This window comes from Choloepus didactylus, chromosome 13 (assembly GCF_015220235.1).
Source record: "Choloepus didactylus isolate mChoDid1 chromosome 13, mChoDid1.pri, whole genome shotgun sequence".
In the NCBI taxonomy this organism is placed as follows: domain Eukaryota; kingdom Metazoa; phylum Chordata; class Mammalia; order Pilosa; family Megalonychidae; genus Choloepus; species Choloepus didactylus.
In genome coordinates, this window is record NC_051319.1 from 12,060,317 (window position 1) to 12,081,724 (window position 21,408).

Below are 21,408 nucleotides of genomic sequence, written 5' to 3' on the forward strand. Positions count from 1 at the left end.
TCTTAAACTGTTGCTTCAGGGACCAGCTACTTGGGACTCATTTACTGTTTTTTTCTGATATGCCATAACCTACTCTAGTCATTAAAGTCAAATGGAGAAGGGAGGCGTTACGGGGAACTTCTTGCCGATGAATTGTAAACTTATGTGCCAACCAAGAAAATTCAGTGAATATTGCTCCACCTTGGAGGCATCTTCCCACAGAAAGGTCCTTCTTCCTCCTATTCTTCCAGGTGAGGCGAGGGAACCTGAAAACGGAGAGTTTGACAAAGTAAACCGAGGCCTTGCTTTTGATTAGCGCCATCAAACTCTGAAAGATGAATGCATCTGTCTCCAGAGGCTGAACCAGCCACTTTCTGAGGGAGGTGCAGCCTTTGGCACCCATAGGCCAAGCCTGCCGGAAGGGCACAGACCCACATCAGCTAATGCTACTGGCCCGACACAGTGTTTCTCAAAGCGGGGTCCCCACGTCCCCCGTCACGGAAAGACCAGGGACACCTGATAAGAAGCAGATTCCTAGGCCACAGAATCCAAGGCCTCTGAAACCAGAACCTCTGGGGTTAAGACCCAGGAAGATGTGCTTTTGAAAAGTGTTGGCATGATTCTTGGGTTAAGAATGGCGTGTGCCATTCCATCATTACAGCGGTAGTGTTGGTAACTGAGCCCAGGCCAAACAGTGGGGCTGGATGCAGGGTGGGTGGCCCAAAAAGAGTGCTGAATTTTTGTTGCACATGCCTAAAAATGCAGAAAGTAATGCTGAGCTTAAGGGTTTAGATGTAGATTCTCTGGTCAGTGAGCACATCCAGGTGAACAAAGCCCCCAAGATGTGCTGCCGTACTTACAGAGTTCATGGTTGGATTAACCCATACATGAGCTCATCCTGCTACACTGAGATGATCCTTTCTGAGAAAGAACAAATTGTTCCTAAAACAGAAGAGGAGGTTACACAGAAGAAAAAGATATCCCAGAAGAAACTGAAGAAACAAAAACTTAATGGCTCAGAAATAAATTCGTCATAAAGTAACTGCAAATTAAAGTTAAAGCAGAATGTTGGTTGTCTTATTAAATTTGTTAAATATTCAAAACAAAAAAAGAATCCTTCATTAATTATTAGGAAGTAGGTGGGCAGATTGGTCAACCACTGGAAAGGTGACATGTGGATATTGTAAGCTGTCCCCATCCACACGCACTCTGCAGCCCACCCACAAGTGTTATTCCTACTATGGCCCTGCCTCAGCACAGAGGCTGAGGACCACGATATGGAAAGTCAGCGCTGCGGTGAGTCCTCTGCATTGTAGGTTCAAGACCTGGTTCTGCTCTGCATGTATTGCCGTTGCCCCCTAATGCCATCAACAGACTTGGGCCGCAGAGAGCAGCTTGAGGACAGGGAGGGAAAAGCAGTGCCCACCTACAGAGACTAATAGCAAATGCACCTTTCTCGTGGAGTGTTCTCTCTTGCATTTGCTGCTTCCAACTGATACGGGCTACTGGCTCATCATCCGTTGCTAGCTCCTGCCCTAGCACTGCAATTTGATCCCTTCTTAGAAATTTCCATCATGCTGTGAATGAATAGCCATGAGAAGTTGAGTCTTTTGAAAAGGGAGAGATTTCCCAGAATGACTAAGAGGTGTGAAGTATGTGGCTCTTGCAAAGCAAAATGTGTAAAATACTCAACTTTTTTTTTTAATTTTTTTATTGTGAAATATATATACAGAAAAGTGAGAACTTTCAAAGTACAATTTAACAAGCAGTTAGAGAGCAAATTTCAAAGAATGCTATGAGTTACAGTTCCACCCTTTCAGTTATTTCCTTCTAGCTATTCTAATACTGTAGCATCTGAAAAATTTATGTATATTTACATAAAGATGCAGTGTTCGTAATCCTTTGTTAAATCCTATCTTGCCTGTTGCTACCCCTTCTTCTGGTTTAATCGCTCTCTCAGTCTTCAGGGATGTCTAGGCAGTGACTGCCCTAACTTGTTCATATTGAAAAGGGGTATTGACACTATGGGGAAGGGGGCTGCATCTGGTTGATGTTCTTGGACAGGCTATTGCCTGTGGGTTTGGGGTCTTATCTGGCATAGGAACACTCTGGAGGTTTTAAGATTCTGAAAAATAAACTTCGTGAGTGAAACTTTGATAAAGTCTCAGATAGGGACCTAGGTATTTTGGGACTACTGTTGATTAGGGCTTGGCATACTGTGGCCATTTGGGATGTCTAGCTGGAGCTTGCATAAGAGTAAACTCCAGGACAGTCTCTCGACTCTATTGGAAATCTCTTAGCCACTGTAACCTTATTTTGTTACCTTTCTTTTCCCCCTTTTGGTCAAGAAGGCATTCTCAATTCCTTGAAGCCAGGGCCAGTCTCATTCCTGGGAGTCAAGTCCCACGTCACCAGGGAGATTCACTCCCCTGGGAGTCTTGTCTTATATAGGGGGGAGGTTAATGAATTTATAAAATACTCAACCTTTGCTCTTTGCTGCATCATTACCTATAATTTGAGCCAGGCATGGGGCCTATGTCTTATTCAACTTGAATACTCAGAGCCTGTATAAACATAATTCATGATAAGTTCTTAATAAATTGGTTTTGTTTGGATGAATGAATGAATCAATCAATCAATGAACAGCACTTCCTGTCCATGGTGCAGGTGCTTCAAGAAGCCAAGCAAGAGAACTGTGTAAGTCTGGTGTGCTATGGAGTCAACTTTGATGGCCCACCAGATGCATTTGTTTCTTGTTTGAGGGTCTAGTCAAAGGACTAGGACCTAGTTAGCTACTCTTGTGAATAATGGTGCTAAGTCACCATTTACTGCATTTGAAGTTAGGTGCAGTCATACCTCTAGGGGATTTCAGCTAGAACTACTACATCCATAGCCCAGAAGAACAGATGTAAATGCTTTAAATTAGTGGTTTTTAAACTCTTTTGATAGCACTGTCACTATCATGGCCCATGATACATAGGTATATATAAATATGTATATAATGGAAACAGAAGTTTCATGAAACAATACTTATTCTTGTTACTTGGATTACACTTCAATATTTTCTTCCCTATTTCATTTTTTTAATATGTTGTTTATGGCTTACTAAATTAATTCCACAACCCACAGTTTGAATATCACTGGCCCAAGAAATATGCCCATGTCCAGCAATGGATAACTACTGCATCACTTTAAGCAGGGGTAAATGCATGAAATAGTCTCATATTTTGACCTGGCCAGTTGCTTCAGAGTGATCTTATAAATCCTGTGGTCCATTTGGTATATCCAGTTTGTTGCAAATATGGTATTTCTCTGAATTGCATTTGCTGAGGTCCTTGCCAATATTTCTTTATCACATCAAAGGCTATAAAAATCAGTTATTGCTGAATAAACACGTTTTATTCCTTGACCTCAAATTTATAGGAAATGGCAATAGCAATTTATCTTACAGAAATCTGAGCATAAATGAATTAGTACATACTTTTGAACTATATCACCAGATATTGTTTCCACAACCTGCTTATATTGTTACACATCTTGTTGTTTTGTTGTTATTTTAAGAATTCACAAGTTGTTTGTAAAGATAACGAGTAATGTTTTTCCAAACCACCTTACTCTTTGGGGCAGTGGTTTTAAAATTTTAGTCAAGACCTGTTGGAAATGCTAATGAAACCTATGACCCATCTCCTTAGAACAATGTTTTTATTCTGTGGACACTCATTTGAGAGCATTTAACCTAGGGTGTCTGAGAAGAAGTCACTGTTCATGTCACCTCTCCAGAACTTGGTCAAAAGCTCTCATTACTAGCCCTGGTCGGAAGGAAGCATTGTACCCCATTCTACTGGTTTGCAAACCAACAGTCCTTGTTTGATTTTGCCAGTGCCCCTTTTACATTGTACTTATTCAGCCATGATGTCTACTAAATTGAGACCAGAGAGGATCTGGAAGGTGACTCCAGTGTTCCTTTGTCCACACAGCCCAATTAGCAGGACCAGCTGCTGTGAGGTAGCAGTGAATGAGTACTAACTGCAGATGGCCCCACAGAGGTGTTTGAAGCTGTTTTCCAAATCCCTACTTCATAGGAGACACGTCACATAGTTTTTAAAATGAGTTAATTAATAATCACTAGATTATACCAAATTACTGTAATGTTTACTAGGTATCACGTAGAACATTCAACACTGAGCAGAAAGCCCATGTGAGGCTCAGGAGAGGTTTTATAAACTGCATGAGAAGCTCACCACTGCCACCTTTTGGTACCATATCTTAATTGCAGGTCCAAGTTCTTGGAGGGATAACAAACCTACTTAAAACATGAAGAGTATAATCTTAAAGTCACAAAATGATAGAACATGCATTCTACATTATGATGCTGAGCTAGGGAAGGTCTCTGCAATGAGCATGTGTTAGATTTCATCTGGGCTCTGCCTTTGGCATCTCGTCCGGGCTGTACAGGTCTCAATTTCATGTATTCTCTCCACCTCCTGGCAGGATCGGAGGAGCCATTCCCACTGTGTTCTCCTACTTTGCTGAAGTGCTGGCCCGGGAGAAGCGGGGTGAGCATCTGAGCTGGCTTTGCATGTTCTGGATGATCGGCGGCATCTACGCCTCTGCCATGGCCTGGGCCATCATCCCGCACTACGGTAAGAGGCTGGCCTTGCACCAGCCAGGCGGTCACCTCGTTTTACTTCTGCCTCCATTCTCATCCCATTCCTCTCTTGTAAGTACTGGCTTGAGAACATTACTCTCATCATCATAGTTCTCCCTTCCGTACTCTCCAGGGATTTTTTTTTTTTTTTCTGTATAGATAATTAAATAAGGTAAAATTGTGCCAATGGTCCTTTTGGCAATACTGTTGCATTTTTCTATTTTTAAAGCCATCACTTTCATTCATTTCCTATGTGCTATCAACTCTGGGGTCCCTACCTAAGTAGAGCTGGGAGGATACACAGTTCAGAATCAGTATATAAGGCAACAAGATTTATATTTGCTCTTGGGACTGTCATACCCACCAGGCACACACAGGTGCATTTATTCGTTCCTTCTGGGCTCAGCTCAGAGCTCAGCCTATGTCAGCCCCACCTCTTCTGGCAGCACTGGAATAGGAGTGGGAAAAAGCCTGTCTCCTCATGGACAATCAATTTGCAGAATTGAAGAGGTGACTCTGTCAGTGCCCACTCTTAAATACTTACCATTCCTGCCACTTCAGGGTACTTAACAGTTTCAAGGTTCTGAGAGGTGCTTTCCTGCTCTGAAGCCAAAGCTCCCAGGTGCTTCACCCACCAACAGTGAAATGCAGGGAGAGGTTAAGAGAACCCAGGGATAGAATTCAGCATGTAAGCAAAGAGAAGGGAGGTATTCTGGGTACTTTGTTTATATATACATACACATCTGAGGAATAAAAGGAGATTCTCCTCCTTCATCTGAGACTTGAGGACCTTGGAACCTTCCTCTGTCTAATCCATCATCTAATTTATGCCCTGCTCAGCTCACTGCTTCAAATGGAAAAGCAACTTTGTTGCCATGTAAGGAACTGATTATCAGGAACCGTATTTAAGGAGGCAAAAAGGGAGATGAGAGGTTGGGCAGAGTCCAGCTTTACCCAGCATTGCTCCTAGATTCACCACTAGCCCATATGCAGCCTTTGTGCAATAAGATACCCCCTCAAGTGGATGCAGTGTTCCTCCACGCATCCCAGCATGAGCTGGACTTGAGATCCACTCGCCTTCTTGGCCAGACATGGCAGCTGAGGAACTCGTAGCCCACACTTCAGGCCAGTCTTGTTCTCTGACTCAGCCTCTGAGCACAATTCCTGGCTTGGCCAAATTTGCTCCCCAGAGCTCCGTGATGCCCTGGGTCTGTTGTTGTCTCTTTCCTAGTCCTCCCTTCTGTCATATCTCTCAGAATCTCTCCTGCTGGCCTTCCCTAGCTCATAACTCAGATTGGCTTCTGCAGTCTGCATCTTTCCACCAAGCCTGGGCATGATTGTTTTTTTATTTTATTTTTTCATCACTAGGGATTCAGTTGCTTGTCTCTTGCCTTTCACACATCCCTGCTCTCTAACCATGGATGGCTCCAGATTTTCTGTCTCTTGCCTTGCCACCTGTCAATCAGTAGCTGACCCATGAAGAATTAGCATGATTCCCATCTTTATTTTTCTCAAGTACACATATTTCTTGTTTATAAGCCAAAAGGGCTACCTAATCCCAGATATAACTGGAAAGAGGAAATGTCATGAATCATGAATAATGCATGAGAAGTAAGAAAACAATCATCATATAATAAAATTAAATGATCTAAGAAAGCTGATGTTAAATTTTATGCTGATAAACCTTGAGAAATCATGACCTGATTAAGAAATCAGTAACATAGAATATTAAAACCTTCTGCCCATGCTTTATTGAAGAATTTCCATAGCCAGATATATGGCAAATTTCAGTCAATACAGTTTCTATATTAGCATTAACAAGGGAGATTTTTTAAATTATTGTTATGCTCTTTTTAAAATTGCGATATAATTCACTTAACATAAAATATTGTTATGCTCTTGCAACTTGTAGAGTTTTAATTTTTTCAAAATAAAAAAAATTGAGTGAAAAAAATCCTGGGCCAAGACTTCTGGGGTGAAGATAATATTCTATATCTTTGTTGTAAAAATTCATCAGGCAGGGTGCTTAAAATATTGCATGTCTCTAAATGAATGTTACACTTTTTCATAAGCACTTTTTAATAAAAGTGCACTGTCTCCCTCATCCCCCAAAATACCCTTGCTTGGATCCTTTTCCAGATCAATTGAATCAGATTTTCTGTGAGTGGACACTAAGTACCAATAGTTTTTGAAAGTCCCCAGATGGTTCTAACATCCAGCCAGTTTGAGATTCTTTGGTTCCCTGTCCCCTCTGGCAGGTGAGCTCGGGAGCCTGTAGGTACACTGGTCCCTTGGGACTTCTTGGTATATGGGGAGGGCTGTATACTGGGAGGGAGTAAAAAAAAGAGTAATCTGCAAGATTTTGAGCTTCAACACTGCAGATCTCATCTAGGCTAAAGCACACTCTCACTCATCCAGTTTAGTATCACACTTAAAAACTAATGTCAGTATCTAGATATGTTGGGGGAAGAGACGTGGATTATAACCTCCAAGGCAGGTGAAGGATAAAGAACATGTCAACCCACTCCAACTCAGGTGTCAGGATCACCAGGAAAGACAATTTACACAGGCACTGGATGGAGCAGTGTTTAGTCCCATAGAGAAGAGACAAAGCTGTAGAAGGGGCACTTCCCAAATCTGGGTTCGTCACTTAGCACAGCCAATAGAAGTCACACCAAACCAGGCTGAGAAGGCAAAAGGGTTTATTTACACCAGTGGGAGACAGGGGGGAAATCTTTCCCAAGTCTGCCTCCTCAAAATGTTTTTTTCAATTGGCTTTTATGCAGGTTCAGAGACAAAGAGAGATAATCATTTAATTAACATGCAGCAAGAGTGATAGATGAAAGGCTTATCTATATCTGGGAGGTTTGGGACAATTCAAATCTGATTCTTTGGTTGGCTAAACCCATTAGAGCTAGACAAAGAGAATTAATCGTTTTACTTAACATGTAACAAAGGTTTGGAGAATTACAGTAATTTTGTTATTTCATATTTCCTTTAGGAACTAGGTGGCACCTGTGAAAGGGGCAAACTTTACATTTACATATTGTTGCAGACTTTACATCTTGCTCTTTTGTGAGACTAAAGGTTTTCACCCCCTGCCTACTTCCCGTTTTAAGGTTACATTTAAAAGCTGCTTTAGGTTACATTTTAAGGTTAATTTACAATCTCCTGCTTGCTTATAGTTTTAAGGTTGTATTTAAAAGTCACTGTTACAAAGCAAGGTCAGCATTGCTAGTGGGCATCGGGCCCCCATGGCCAGTAGGTATTGTGCCACAGCCAATGAAGGGAGGTGAAGCTACGTGCACCCACCTCTCTTGTGTTCTGTGGGTGAGGGACCCTGCGCCCTCCCCACCCAGGACACATGTAGCAGTCTCTGTGGATGTTTACCTACTCTCAGAACAAAGTGGGAAGGGATGGGCCTGCAGATCTCTATCTGCTAGGGGATGTGTTTTGGAACAAGACACCCCAAAGTCGGAGTCAGCCCACATCCATCATCCATCCCAGGCACCAGGCCGACAGATCTGGTCCCAAGCACAGGGTTTACTTGTGGGTCACAGGAAAGGCAACAGGACATGCTCAGGCTGTTCCCTTCCACAAGGTACCTCTTTTCCATGACACATCTTTTTATTTTGCTTAATATAGAGAAGAGGTTAAAAGTCCATCCACTTTCCCCACGGCCTCTAAAAAAAGGCTTTGTATTTTCCCTGCGAAATTCCGTGTTGTATAAATTATGCAGCAACCCATAGAAACAAGAAGAATGTGAGGTTCTTGTTCATCCCTTTTATTTAGGAGACCTTTGAGTACCACCTGCACAGCAGCATGTTGAGTTTTCACCTGGCAGGGTAGGATTATAATAAAGAGACTCGGAGCCAGGTGCTGGCTTCGCTCACAACCTAGAGTTGCTCTGGAGGGAAGGAACTGATCCTTGGCATCCACATTGTATTTCAAATGATAAAACAATGCAAATAGTCATGAGACTCATGGTCAGAGGAGCTCTTCTGAGTTCCTGATTGTCACCTTTCTGCCTTTGTGGCAGAGCTGTGGTCAGTGTTTAAAGCCCTGAGTCTGATGCTGTGAGACTCGAATTCTGGCTCCAGATAAGCCTTGGATGCAAAGTAGATGTTGGACTGGTCATCTGGGAGATCTGTGCGATCTGGAAGGATTCCTACGAAATTAGACGGCATCAAAAAGGGTGCTTCCAAGGGCTGGTGAGTTGAGCATGGGCAGTGGCCAGGAGTTTGTGATGGACAGTGGGGTCAACCTGACCTGCTGAGGCCCCATTTCTTTATGAGCACCTGATAATGATAGTGCTTTCCCTTCACATCAATGCTCTAGGGGTAGAAAATTTCCCAAGAGACAGGAAGTTGCCTGCAGCTGAAGGTTCTCAGCGTAATATTGCCTCATTGTGTTCAGACAAGACCTTGGGAGGCAGAGTACTTGCATGTCCTCACGGCAGGCACCCACCTCCCTGCAGCCACCTTCCTTGTGACCGATTCCTTCCACACAGGAGCTGCTGGGCTATTTGCTTCTCCCCTGTAGCAAAGAGCAGTCCCACTAGATCAAGGAAGGGAGGGAGAACAGCAACCCAGACGGAAATGCCCTGTCCTCAGGAATTAGGCTACGTGCAACAGCTGAGACCCTTCTTGACCCCAAGTCCATTCTCAAGCCTGCAGACTTCTGACCCACAAGAGGAATTTGCTACCAGTTCACATAAGAACAAGCAATATTTTCGAGAACAGATAGTTCAGATGTAAAGGTTGTCTTTCAGCCGTTCGTCCCTCTCCCCCCACTCTGTGGTAATCAGAACACGTCAGCATTTAATGGAAATATATCATTTCCATTATAGCCTTAGGGGAGGAAATGGGAACTAGGCGCTGAATCTTAGGCAATTTTCCTCCTCGGCTGAGAGCGTTCATTTAAGCCCAGGGTTTGGTGTTGCGGCTGTATTGCGGCACTGTCTGCTCCATTAAACCCTCTGTCATCATTTTCTCTTGTAAATTCACTTGTGCATCAGATGAGGGTTCTCCCCTGCTATGGTGCATTACAGTGTGTAGCAAGGACATTCAATTACCTAAACGGGAAGGTTCTCCTTTTAGCTCAGAAATGTCTCATCTCTTAAAGCCCCCAGCACTGTACAGCCCTCACAACCTAGAACTGCCCCTTTTTCTGGCCCACCCATCACTGTAGACCTCTTCAGGGCCAAGTGGAGATGCTGCATAGCCAGAGCCCACCCATCCCATCCCTCCAGCCACAGTGGATGCCAGGGCTTAAAAATGCACATATTCCTGAGATTGTCTTGAATTATCAATATGCCTCTACTTACTTTGGTTACAAAATGGGTGTAGTTCATACATTCCTTCCCCCTAATTGTGAAACTGGGGGTATTTGAATGAATAGCTGTCTAGTTGAGGAAAGAGACAAGGAAGGGGGTTATCATCATTTGTTCACAGGACAGAAGATGCTGGAGCCAAGGGAAGAAGTGTGGCATGACAGCTGATTTTGAGTCTCAGTCCTACCACTTCTGGGTGTGGGAGTTTTCACTTTCTCTTGGCCCAATTTCCTAGCTAGCACATGGTGAGGACTAAGTGTAATAATCATGTTAGAACATCCACTGCATAATTAGTGCTCAAAATGGTAGCTGTTGTTGCTATCAGATTAATATCCTATATTAGATACCTGGACTTCGTTAGAGCACCCTGAATGTGAGCTCAGAAACTACAGGAAAAGAGGAAGAATGAGCTAAAGTGCCTGTGCTGGTTTATATATATTATGTCCCCCAGAAAAAGCCATATTCTTTAATGCAATCTTGTGGGGGCAGGTATATTAGTGTTGATTAGATTAGAATCCTTTGAATGAGTGTTTCCATGGAGATGTGACTCAATCAACTGTGGGCAAGACTTTGATTGGATAATTTCCATGGAGGTGTTACCCCACCCATTGAGGGTGGGTCTGAATTAAATCACTGGAGCCATATAAACAAGCTGACAAACAGAAAGGTTTAGAGCAACTGAGAGTGACATTTTGAAGAGCAGCTGCAGCTAAGAGAGGACAAAATCCCCCAAGAGCAACATTTTGGAGAACACCATTTTGAAATGCAACCTGGGAGCAAGCAGACACCAGCCACGTGCCTTCCCAGCTGACAGAGGTTTTCTGGATGCCAATGGCCTTTCTCCAGTGAAGGCACACTTTGTTGATGCCTTACCTTGGACACTTTGTGGTCTTAAGACTATAACTTTGTGACCAAATAACCCCCCCTTTATAAAAGCCAATCCATTTCTAGTGTTTTGCAAAATGGCAGCATTAGCAAACTGGAACAGTGCCTGAACTTTGACTAAAGTGTGAGAATATCAGAGGAGACAGAGGAAAGAAAAAACTGGATAAAAGTTAAGATAATGAGAGAGAATCAAGTAAAAATAATACGGTAAGACATTGACTTCCTGAAACTCTGTGAAGAAGAACCCTCTCTTCATTTTTTTGTTGGATGAATTAATATTTAGGGGGCACATACTATAGAAAAGGCCTGTCTTCAAGGTCATGATGCCACCCTCCCTAGGAAGAAAGAACAAGAGCATGATGACCCTAACCTACTGGTATTACCACCAGCTGACCCTGTGTGTTACATGGGCAGCACCTGAGCCATGCTCTGTCTCAACACTAAGATGTCAAAGGCCCTGGAGTGGTTAACAGCATCAGGTTTTCTGTAATATAGGCTGTCTATATTACAGCCAGGGCTGCAACAACAAAATACCACAGACTGGTTGGATTAAACCATAAGAATTTATTGTCTCTCAGTTTTGGAGGCTAGAAGCCCAAAACCAAGGGTTGGCAGGCCATGCTTTTTCCAAAGCCCTTGGGACTCTAGTGGTGGCTTGCAGACAATCCATAACTCAATCTCTACCTCCATCCCATGGCTATCTGTCTCATTCTGTCTCTTCCTCACTCTTACTACTTTGTCCAAATTTTCTGTACTTCTAAAGACTCCAGTGATATTGGATTAAGGCTCACCTTGATTCATTTTGGCCTCCATCTTAATATGCTCTTCGAAGATCCTGTTTACAATTGAATTCACATCCACAGAACTGGTATTAAGACTTGTTTTAGTATCCGGGCTGCTAAACAAATAGTATGCAAAGGGTTAACTTAAAATTTAATGGGAATTTATTGGCTCACAGTTTTGAGGCTAGGAGAAGTCCACATCAAGGCATCATCAAGGCGATGCTTTCTCCCAGAAGTTCTGGGGCTGGCTGCCCGTGAGCCTTGGTCCTTGGCTTTTCTGCCACGTGGCAATGCACATGGCAGCCTCTCTTGACTTCTCTCACCGTCTGACTCTCACTCTGCCTATAAGGACTCCAGTGATCAGGATGACAGTCCAAACTGATTGAGCTGGGCCACACCTTAACTGAAGAAACATCTTGAGGAGATCTTATTTGCAATGGGCCCACACCCACCAGAATGTGGACCTAGACCAAGAACATGTCCAAACTGGGGTACACAATTCAGTCCACCACAGGACTGGAACATATTTTTGCAGGGGATATTTTTTAATCCATAACATAGGCCCTGCTTCCAAGCCAGCTCTGCCATTCTTTAGCTTTCTCACCTTTAGGACAGTTACTGAGGCTCTCTGGTCTCAGTTTCCTCATCTAGAAAATGGGCATAGTACTAAGATCACCACCTCTTAGGGTTGCTGTATTAAAGGGCTGCATTCAAAAATTGGTTACTTAGCACAGAGCCTGGCACAGATGTTCATCAAGTGTAGTTTTCTCTTTCCATGGATGGGGCTACAGCGGAGGTGGAGGAAGGAAGAAGGACTAGAATGTTAGAAAGATGTTTTTCATTTTTTCATAACTAAGGTTTTCTCCAGATCTTTGCCTATCATTTGAAGGTTGTGGGGATGGAGAAGAGGGGGACTGGCATGGGAATAGGACTTGTGAGACATGCCAAAGCATTCTGTGCCCACTCCAGGGTGGCAGTGGGAGGCCTAAAATGATAGCCAGGGTCCCACTCACCAGGCCCAGCCAGGACAAGCAGATGAAGGGGTGACCCTGATGCCCTGGCCCCCAGCTTTGCCATATTTCACCAAATGTCACAGCCCTGAAGTCTTTATGCTTATGTGTCAGAGGAAGATGTTGCAAGGGTAATCACTTTGGTACATCTATATACATTTTAATGATTTATTAATTTTTCCATTTGAGAATTGGTCCTATGTTTCATCTCAACAAAATGACCCTTGGCCACAGATTTCCTTCACTCTGTTGCTCAGTTTTCCCCATGCAGTAATAAGATACTTTAAAGGCTTAAGAAATGAACATAGGCTAAATAAAGGCATTATTATGGTTTAAGTGTACAGTCATTTCTTTTAGCAAGTCTGCTGCATTTTTCATAGTATCAAGAAGCAAGTGCTTTGGAAGGCAGCTCTCCCCCCCACCCCCAGCCTCCCTCTCAATCTCTGCCCCACATTCTATGCGCAAGTCCTCACTATTTAATAGGAGTAATAAACACCCCATGGGGAAACATGCCCATAAGACAGGTAGCGACCCACAGACTCCAAAGAAGTATGTTTCCTTCCTTAAGGGATCATGAGTTCTGCACAGTTCTGGGAGGCACTTTTCAATATTCTCATGCCGGCCCTTGAGGTTTGTGTATTGAAGAGGAGCTGCCTCTTCCGTGATCAGTTCAGTCGGTTAACACAGGGCTCGGGACTTACCTCACTCTTCCATTCTAGCTCACCAGTTAGTGGAGAGGGAGTTCGTCATTAGGTGAGAGCCCTCTGTGTCCAGGCACATTATACACATTATCTAAAAATGGGGAAATAGGCTTTAAAATGTGGCAGTTCTTCCTCTTGCATTGCAGTGGAGAACTTAATCCTCCTATGCCACCAACACAGCTCGGCGACACTGTAGGGTTCGGGTTTGCAGCCATCATCCTTCAGGAAGCCTGATGAGGCCTGCAGACTTTTTGTCAGAATAATGGTTTAAATGCATAAAATGAAATACGTAGGATTCTAAATGAAACCAATTGTACCAAAATACAGTTATCAAACTATATTAGCATATTTAGTAACAAGATCTTGTGACAGGTCTAGTAGCTACCACAATTCTGAAGTAGACATGAGCATAGGGACTAGAAATCAACTCAGACTTTCTTTTGAATCCAACTAATACTTTCTTTTGACTCCTAGAAATCACTGGCTCTAGGTTCCCCATGCCCACCCCTACCCCCCACACCTAGAATCCCACATTCCATTTCTTCACCATTTGTATTAGTGTAGATTAAGATTGACTGCATATAAAAGAAGCCCAAATTAACAGAGACACAAACAAGATACAAGCTCATTTTATAATACATAAAAGAAGTCTGGATGGAGGTAGTCCAGGGCTATATGGTAGCTCCGCGGTTGTTAAAGACCCAAATCCTTTATCTTGCTGTTCCACCATTCTTAGCACATTCTAACTATCAGGCCCACATTCTAGGCAGCACAAAGTGGGAAGCATGTGAAGGCCATGTCTGTCCTCCCATGCAGAACCTTTCTGGAAGTCCCACTTAATCTCATTTGCCAGAACTTCAACACATGTTCATAACTAGTTGCAAGGGAAGTCCTGGAAATTAAAAAGAGTCTTCTATTCCAAACAGAAAGGAGAATAAAATTCAGAATAGAGTGGATATTAGGAGGCAACTAGCCATCTCCGCTGCACCATCTCTTTCTTTTTCTCTGGAAAATCTTTTAGGAAGGCGTATACATTTCATAATCTAGAGTTTAAGTGCGGCCCTACTATTAGGCAGAGTTTGGGAGGCAAGTAATGGAAAGCAACTCTGGCTAACTCAACCAGAGCAGGAATTTATTGGAAGATTGTTGGGTGGCTCACAGAATGGTCAGGAAGGCTGGAAAATCAGGCTCAGAAAACAGGCAAGAACCAAGGGAATAATTCCTTAAATGATTGCCATGGCCAATCAGCAAACTCCAGATTTCAACACCCATATCCCAGGAAAACACTTTCAGTTTAAGCAAAATTAACCCACATTTTACAGCCTCAGTTTCCAGTGCATCAAGGAGGTTTTATATTGATTTGATTCTTTTTTTCAAAAGTCACAGGAAGGAGTTGTTTTCTTGCAATCCTTACGTGCACCACTTACTGTTATTAAATCATGATTACCCAAACATGACAAGATAGACAAGGTACCCCAAAGCCCTCATTCTGTTGAGGTGCTTAGCACACACTGTGTGTTAGAGAGAATATCTGAGCCTCTTGCCCTAGCATCCCAGGGCTGATATGAAGGTGAGTGTAGTTGGGCTAGTGTGGCCTTTTCATGTTGGTTTCCAGGATTGTGAGTACAAGGTTTTAGAGAATCTTGCCTCATGTCAATCATCTGAAGCATTTCGGAGTGAACCAGACTTCCTAGATCTTCAGATAACAGTTAAATAGACCCCTGAGTTGCTCTCAAAGCAAAAGTGAGTCCCCAGCCAGACTAGCAGACTAGGTCTCCCATGAATCAGGAAGAACTTGATCAAATAGTTGGTTTCATTTACTATAGATATAGGTGACTACTACAAGAGCTGCTGGCATTGGGGTTTGCCTTGAGAACAGTGAATACAAATTTTATAGTATGAAAATAAATTAGTAAAAAAAAAAAAGAAAAATAGTGGTAATACCAAATGCTGGTGAGTATGCAGAGAAACTGGATTTCTCATACACTGCTGGTGGGAATGCAAAATGGTGCAGTCACTCCAGAAAATAAGTTGGGCAGTTTCTTAAAAATCTAAACATACACCTATGTCCCAACAATTACATTCCTGGACATTTATCCTAGAGAAATGAAAACTTATATCCACACAAAAACCTGTAGATGATTGTTCACAAGTTCACTTTAATATCCCTAAACTGGAAATAACAATGAGTATCCTAAAATAGTTGAATGGTTAAACAACCAGATATCATGAAATACTACTCAGTAATAAAAAGAAACAAACAACTGATACTAGCAACACCTTGAATGGAGCTCAAGGGCATTTTGCTGAGTGAAAAAAGCCAATTTCAAAAAGTCACATCATGTGATTCTATTTATATAATATTCTAAAAATAACAAAATTATAGAGACAGAGAACAAAGAGTGGTTGCCAAGGGTTAGGCATGGTGGGGGGTGGGAGGGGAGTAGGTGAGAGTATAAACAGGGAGCACAAGGGAGAACTTTGTGGTGATGGAGTTGTTCTGTATCTTGACTGGGGAGGTGGTTACCTGAATCTGTGTATGTTATAAAATGACATAGACCTATACACAGACATTCTACTGATACTGATCAAAAGTGTTCTCTGCTCAGTGCTCTCAAATGACCAATTCCTGAGATACTGGGTTTTCAAGGAGAGAAAGAGTTTGTTGCTAAGTGCAAAGCAGAAGATCAGATGGCTTATCAACCTAAAAATCTGTCTCCCTGAACTGCAGTAACTCTGATAGTTTTGTAGTACCAAAAGATGGGCAGGTTTTAGGATAATGAGTACAGTGGCTCCAGAAGACAGGGCTAGAGATGATCTAATTATTGAGAATGTACAGATTAATTATATGCTTAGCCACAGAATGTATGTAAGAAAAATAGTGGACTTAATATGATGATGGGTGTGATTTTTAGTATTTTAATGAGGTATAGGTGACTTATAAGTTAAATTTTAAGCTACTGTACATGTCAGGTGGCAATTTTGGTTAGATCCAATTTCATCTAACAAGAAAGTTTTGGAGTGTCCGGCGCGGGCTGGGGGGAGCGAGCCCGAGAGCAGGGTTCAGTGCCTTTTCTTCTGTCTCCAGCCGGTGCCCAGAGTCCCCCTCCCCTTCCTCCCCACCCCCTCCCTTCCCCCTTGTCCCAGGATCCCTCCGTTGCACCCACCATGATGGAAGACGATGGACAGCCCCAGTCTCTATACATAGGTAACCTCTCCAGAGATGTAACTGAAGTCCTTATACTTTAGTTATTCAGTCAAATTGGACCCTGTAAAAGCTGTAAAATGAAAACAGAGGAAATGACGTCTGGTTGCTTCACCACTATTGTTTAGATGTCCTATTTTGGATTTTTCTTCTAAAATTTTCCTGGAATGGAAAACAGTGGTTGTTGAAAAGATCTTTATTTTATCTGGTATTATTATCCCTTCATACAAGCAATGACCCATATTGCTTTGTGTAATTTTATGAACACAGAGATGCATCTGCTGCATTAGCTGCTATGAATGGGAGAAAAATTTTGGGAAAGGAGGTCAAAGTAAACTGGGCAACAACACCAAGTAGCCAGAGAAAAGATACTTCCAATCACTTCCATGTGTTTGTTGGGGATTTGAGTCCAGAAATTACAACAGAAGATATCAAATCAGCATTTGCCCCTTTGGTAAAGTATCAGATGCCCGGTTAGTCAAAGACATGGCAACTGGAAAATCCAAAGGCTATGGTTTTGTATCTTTTTATAACAAACTGGATGCAGAAAATGCAATTGTGCATGTGGGAGGTCAGTGGTTGGGTGGTCGTCAGATCCGAACCAGTTGGGCCACACATAAACCACCTGCACCTAAAAGTACACAAGAAAACAACACTAAGCAGTTGAGATTTGAAGATGTAGTAAACCAGTCAAGTCCAAAAAATTGTACTGTATACTGTGGAGGAATTGCTTCTGGGTTAACAGATCAGCTTATGAGACAGACGTTTTCACCATTTGGACAAATTGTGGAAATAAGATTTTTTCCAGAGAAGGGCTATTCATTTGTCAGGTTTTCAACCCGTGAAAAGGCAGCGCATGCCATTGTTTCAGTGAATGGCACTGCGATTGAAAGACATGTTGTTAAATGCTATCGGGGTAAAGAATCTCCTGATATGACTAAAAACTTGCAACAGGTTGACTATAGTCAGTGGGGCCAATGGAGCCAAGTTTATGGAAACCCACAGCAATATGGACAGTATATGGCAAATGGGTGGCAAGTACCGCCTTATGGGGTGTACAGGCAACCATGGAATCAACAAGGATTTGGAGTAGATCAGTCACCTTCTGCTGCTTGGATGGGTGGATTTGGTGCTCAGCCTCCCCAAGGACAGGCCCCTCCCCCTGTAATACCTCCTCCTAACCAAGCTGGATGTGGTATGGCAAGTTACCAAACACAGTGAGCTGGGACTCGAAACAAAATTGTAATTCATGAAAGGCTTCGGTTTTGCTATGACACTCTGAAAACATGAAAGTAGACATCAGAAAATGAAAATATTTATTTTAAAAATTGAAATGTTTGAAACCTTGAGCACAGCTGTACTTTGGTGAAGGACACGTCTTCTAGTTCTGCCTTTTTAATTTTTTGTTCATAATGGATATGAACATGATTTTTTCTTTGTGTACAAAAACTAAAATAAAGTCAATAAAGACAATTCTGACTGCAAATTTTGATATAATAGGAGAAATGAGTAAAACATTTTGATTATTAGATACAATTCCATTTTTATCTTGCTGATCAGTATTTTATCTCCCCGTGTTTTTAAAAGAGCAAAAATGGGAGGATCCTGAAAAACTGGGAAACACATATAAGTTCATCCTGAATCTTGATACTCCCCTCCCTCACCCCAAGGTGGACCACATTTGAAGTCAGCAGGAAAAAGTATGATGTTCAGAAGAAATGTGTGACTTTGGAGTCACTTTGGAGGAAATATTTGCATTCTCTTTGCCTAAAGAAACTGAAGCCAGACTGACAAAGAAATTTTACAGCCTAAATAAAGAACATCATTGTCTGAGTTACTTGAGCAAATGTTGGTGGTCCACCTTAAGACATATTTTTAAAACTTCAAAAAAGTGTTGATTATTAAAACTAGTAAATTACATTTCATTTTGGGGGAAAATTCCAAGTATGATGTTTGTATTAAAGTCAGACAGTCATACTTGTGCTTTTACATGAAATCTGAATGGTATACATTGTAAATATTGAAGAACTACAGTGTTTAAAAAGCATGCTTCAACATAGAAGTAACATCATTGTAATTATTTGGGGTAACACGTAACATACTCCACTGTACTGAATGCAGTGGATTGATAACAATCTCAAGATTGATATTTCCAAGGTTGGCTACTATGTAAAATTAAAATTACACAAGTTGCTATACAGAGAAAGCCTTAATTTTAATTTCATACAAATCTGTGATACATTAGTATATTTTAAAATGTCATTCGAATTTTTTTTTTTCTTTTTTTTTCTTTTTTTTTTTTTTTTGGTCTTTATTTGTTGTATAAACACCTTGACTCAAAACCTTGTAAACCTGTTTCAGGGTTCTTATAAGCTGTATAGTGTAAGGGTTTTTAAACAATCTTGGGATTTTTTTAAATTAGCTATATTTTGCCCAAGAATTTTTTAAAGAGATTGCTAAAATATCTTATTTAGACAGTTCATTGTACCAATTTATAATGAATATTCAGTTTAAACAGTACATAGAGTAGTGACTTTTATTTTTAACTATTTTTTTTTTTTTTCTTTATGGAACTGTGCATGGAATGTATGCCTGAACGGAGGCTGAGTTGTTTGTGTGCAGCTTGTAAATGAACTAATGGGAGAGATGTATAAGATTGAGGATTGCCTCTGAAGTACCTTTTGGACTATGTCTATAAAAACTGCCTCAAATGTAAAATAGATAAAATCCTATGTATATGAATTGTAACAGCTAGGGGGTGCAAATATTTCAGCAGTGTGTCTGAAATGTTGTTTTCAAAGCTGGGCACAAAAATGAGAAGAACCATTTAGAGACAAGTAGTAAGATGGCAACTTGTATCCCAAATTTAACAATTTTTTAAACCTTTGAAGACTTACAATTAGCTTTAAAGTAATGATGATTTTATAAATGGGTGACCACAATAATTTTGGTATTACTTTCCTTCTTCCCCTGCATACAAACATAGCCAAATATATCCACCATAAAAATTCAAAAAAAAAAGAAAGTTTTGGAGTTGGGGTCAGTTAGTTCTGGGCTGATTCAGGGCCCTTCATTAATAAACATTAGGGGCTGTCTTTAGAAATCATAAGACTCTAAAGTTGAAAAACAGGATAAGGGGGTACAAGTGAGGGTCAGTCACAAGGTTTTGCAATCGCAAGATAATGGTTATATAGTTATGCAGCCAGATTACAGTTCAGTAATTTCAGGTTATTTCCTTTTGGCTATTCCAACATACTAGAAAAGTAAAAGTGAAGGATGATACTGACTGTGTTTAAAACTTCAACTTCTATGTGAGACCAAAGGAAGAGATGTTTATTTAGTGCAAAATCTATATTTTCTGTAGAACACTGTATAATTTAACTTGCATGATCAGTTTATTAAAACACCATAATTACATGGAACCTTGAATAGGGAGTGAGATCTGGTTAGTTTGTACGGGTTGCTGTGAAGCCCCAATATATCCCAGAGTAATTTGAATGGAGAATAAAAAAGGATTTGCAAACCCCCTTGAGGGACTTGGAGAAAATGTGGAAATATTAAACTTCCTCACCTGGGAAATTCCTAATATTCTCACAAGCATTGGGGACTACCAATTTAGAAGGCCAAACCCTCAATCTTGGGTCTTGCCCTTTTGAAGCTTGTTACTGCCAAGGAGAGGCTACGCCTACTTATAATTGTGCCTAAGAGTCACCCCCAGAGAACCTCTTTTGTTACTCAGGTGTGGCCTCTCTCTCTAAGCCAGCTCAGCAGATGAACTCACTGCCCTCTCCCCTACATGGGACATGACTCCCAGGGGTGTAAATCTCCCTGCCAATGTGGGATGTGACTCCTGGGGATGAGCCTGGACCCAGAATCATGGGACTGAGAAAGCCTTCTTGACCAAAAGGGGGAAGAAAAATTAAACAAAATAAAGTTTCAGTGGCTGAGAGATTTCAAGTGGAGTCGAGAGGTCATTCTGGCAGTTATACTTATGCATTATATAGATATCCCTTTTCAGTTTTTAGCATATTATAACAGCTAGAAGGAAATACCTGAAACTGTTGAACTGCAATCCAGTAGCCTTGATTCTTGAAGATGACTGTATAAATATATAGCTTATACGGTGTGACCGTGTGATTGTGAAAAACTTGTGGCTCACATTCCCTTTCCTCAGAGTATAGACAGATGAGTAGAAAAATGGGGACAAAAAGTAAATAAATAAAAGGGGGGAGGGGATATGGGAGGTTTTCAGTGTTCTTTTTTACTTGAATTTTTTTTTTTTCTTTATTTTGGAATAATGAAAATTTTCAAAAATTGTGGTGATGAATGCACAACTGTATAATGATACTGTGAACAACTGATTGTACCTTTTGGATGATTGTATGTATGTGACTATATCTCAATGAAATTGCATTTAAAAAAGAAACAAAAGAGAAATATCTATACAATGATTCGGTAATCATAATCATTTGTTAAATCCCAACTTCTTGGTTGCAAGACTGATGTCAATTTCCAGGTTTTGATATTTTATTATAGTTACTTAAGATATAACTATTGAGGGAAACTGAGTGAAGAGTGAAAGGTATATGGGACCACTCTATCTTATCATTGCAACTTCCTATGAATCTATAATTATTTCAAAATAAAAGAAATAGTAATGCCTTTTATGATAGGGCAGTTCTACATATATCATCCTACTTATTCCAATAATCCTGGGAGAAAAAGCACCAGCAAATGATATTCTCATTTTCTAAATAAGGGACCTGTTGCACAGAAATTTTTTCATTTCTCAAAATGACACAGGAAATTGGTAGGGTAAAATGTCAAACCAGTCCTGTGACCCTCATTTCTTCAAAATGTTCTGTG

The 21,408-nt window shown here is 41.3% G+C and overlaps 2 protein-coding genes across 2 annotated transcripts in view; both read left to right on the forward strand.

Moving 5' to 3' along the window:
- The window catches only part of SV2C (synaptic vesicle glycoprotein 2C), a 277,413-nt gene that overhangs the window by 128,103 nt on the left and 127,902 nt on the right, over window positions 1-21,408 (forward strand). The window contains exon 4 of the mRNA XM_037801846.1: window positions 4,471-4,622. Within this exon, the coding sequence (XP_037657774.1) occupies window positions 4,471-4,622 (152 nt within the window). The remainder of the gene's footprint in view (window positions 1-4,470; window positions 4,623-21,408) is intronic.
- LOC119508259 (nucleolysin TIAR-like) lies at window positions 16,812-17,771 on the forward strand. The gene has a single exon (XM_037801847.1). It carries the CDS (start codon window positions 17,029-17,031, stop codon window positions 17,761-17,763), a length of 735 nt encoding a protein of 244 aa, XP_037657775.1. The 5' UTR covers window positions 16,812-17,028; the 3' UTR covers window positions 17,764-17,771.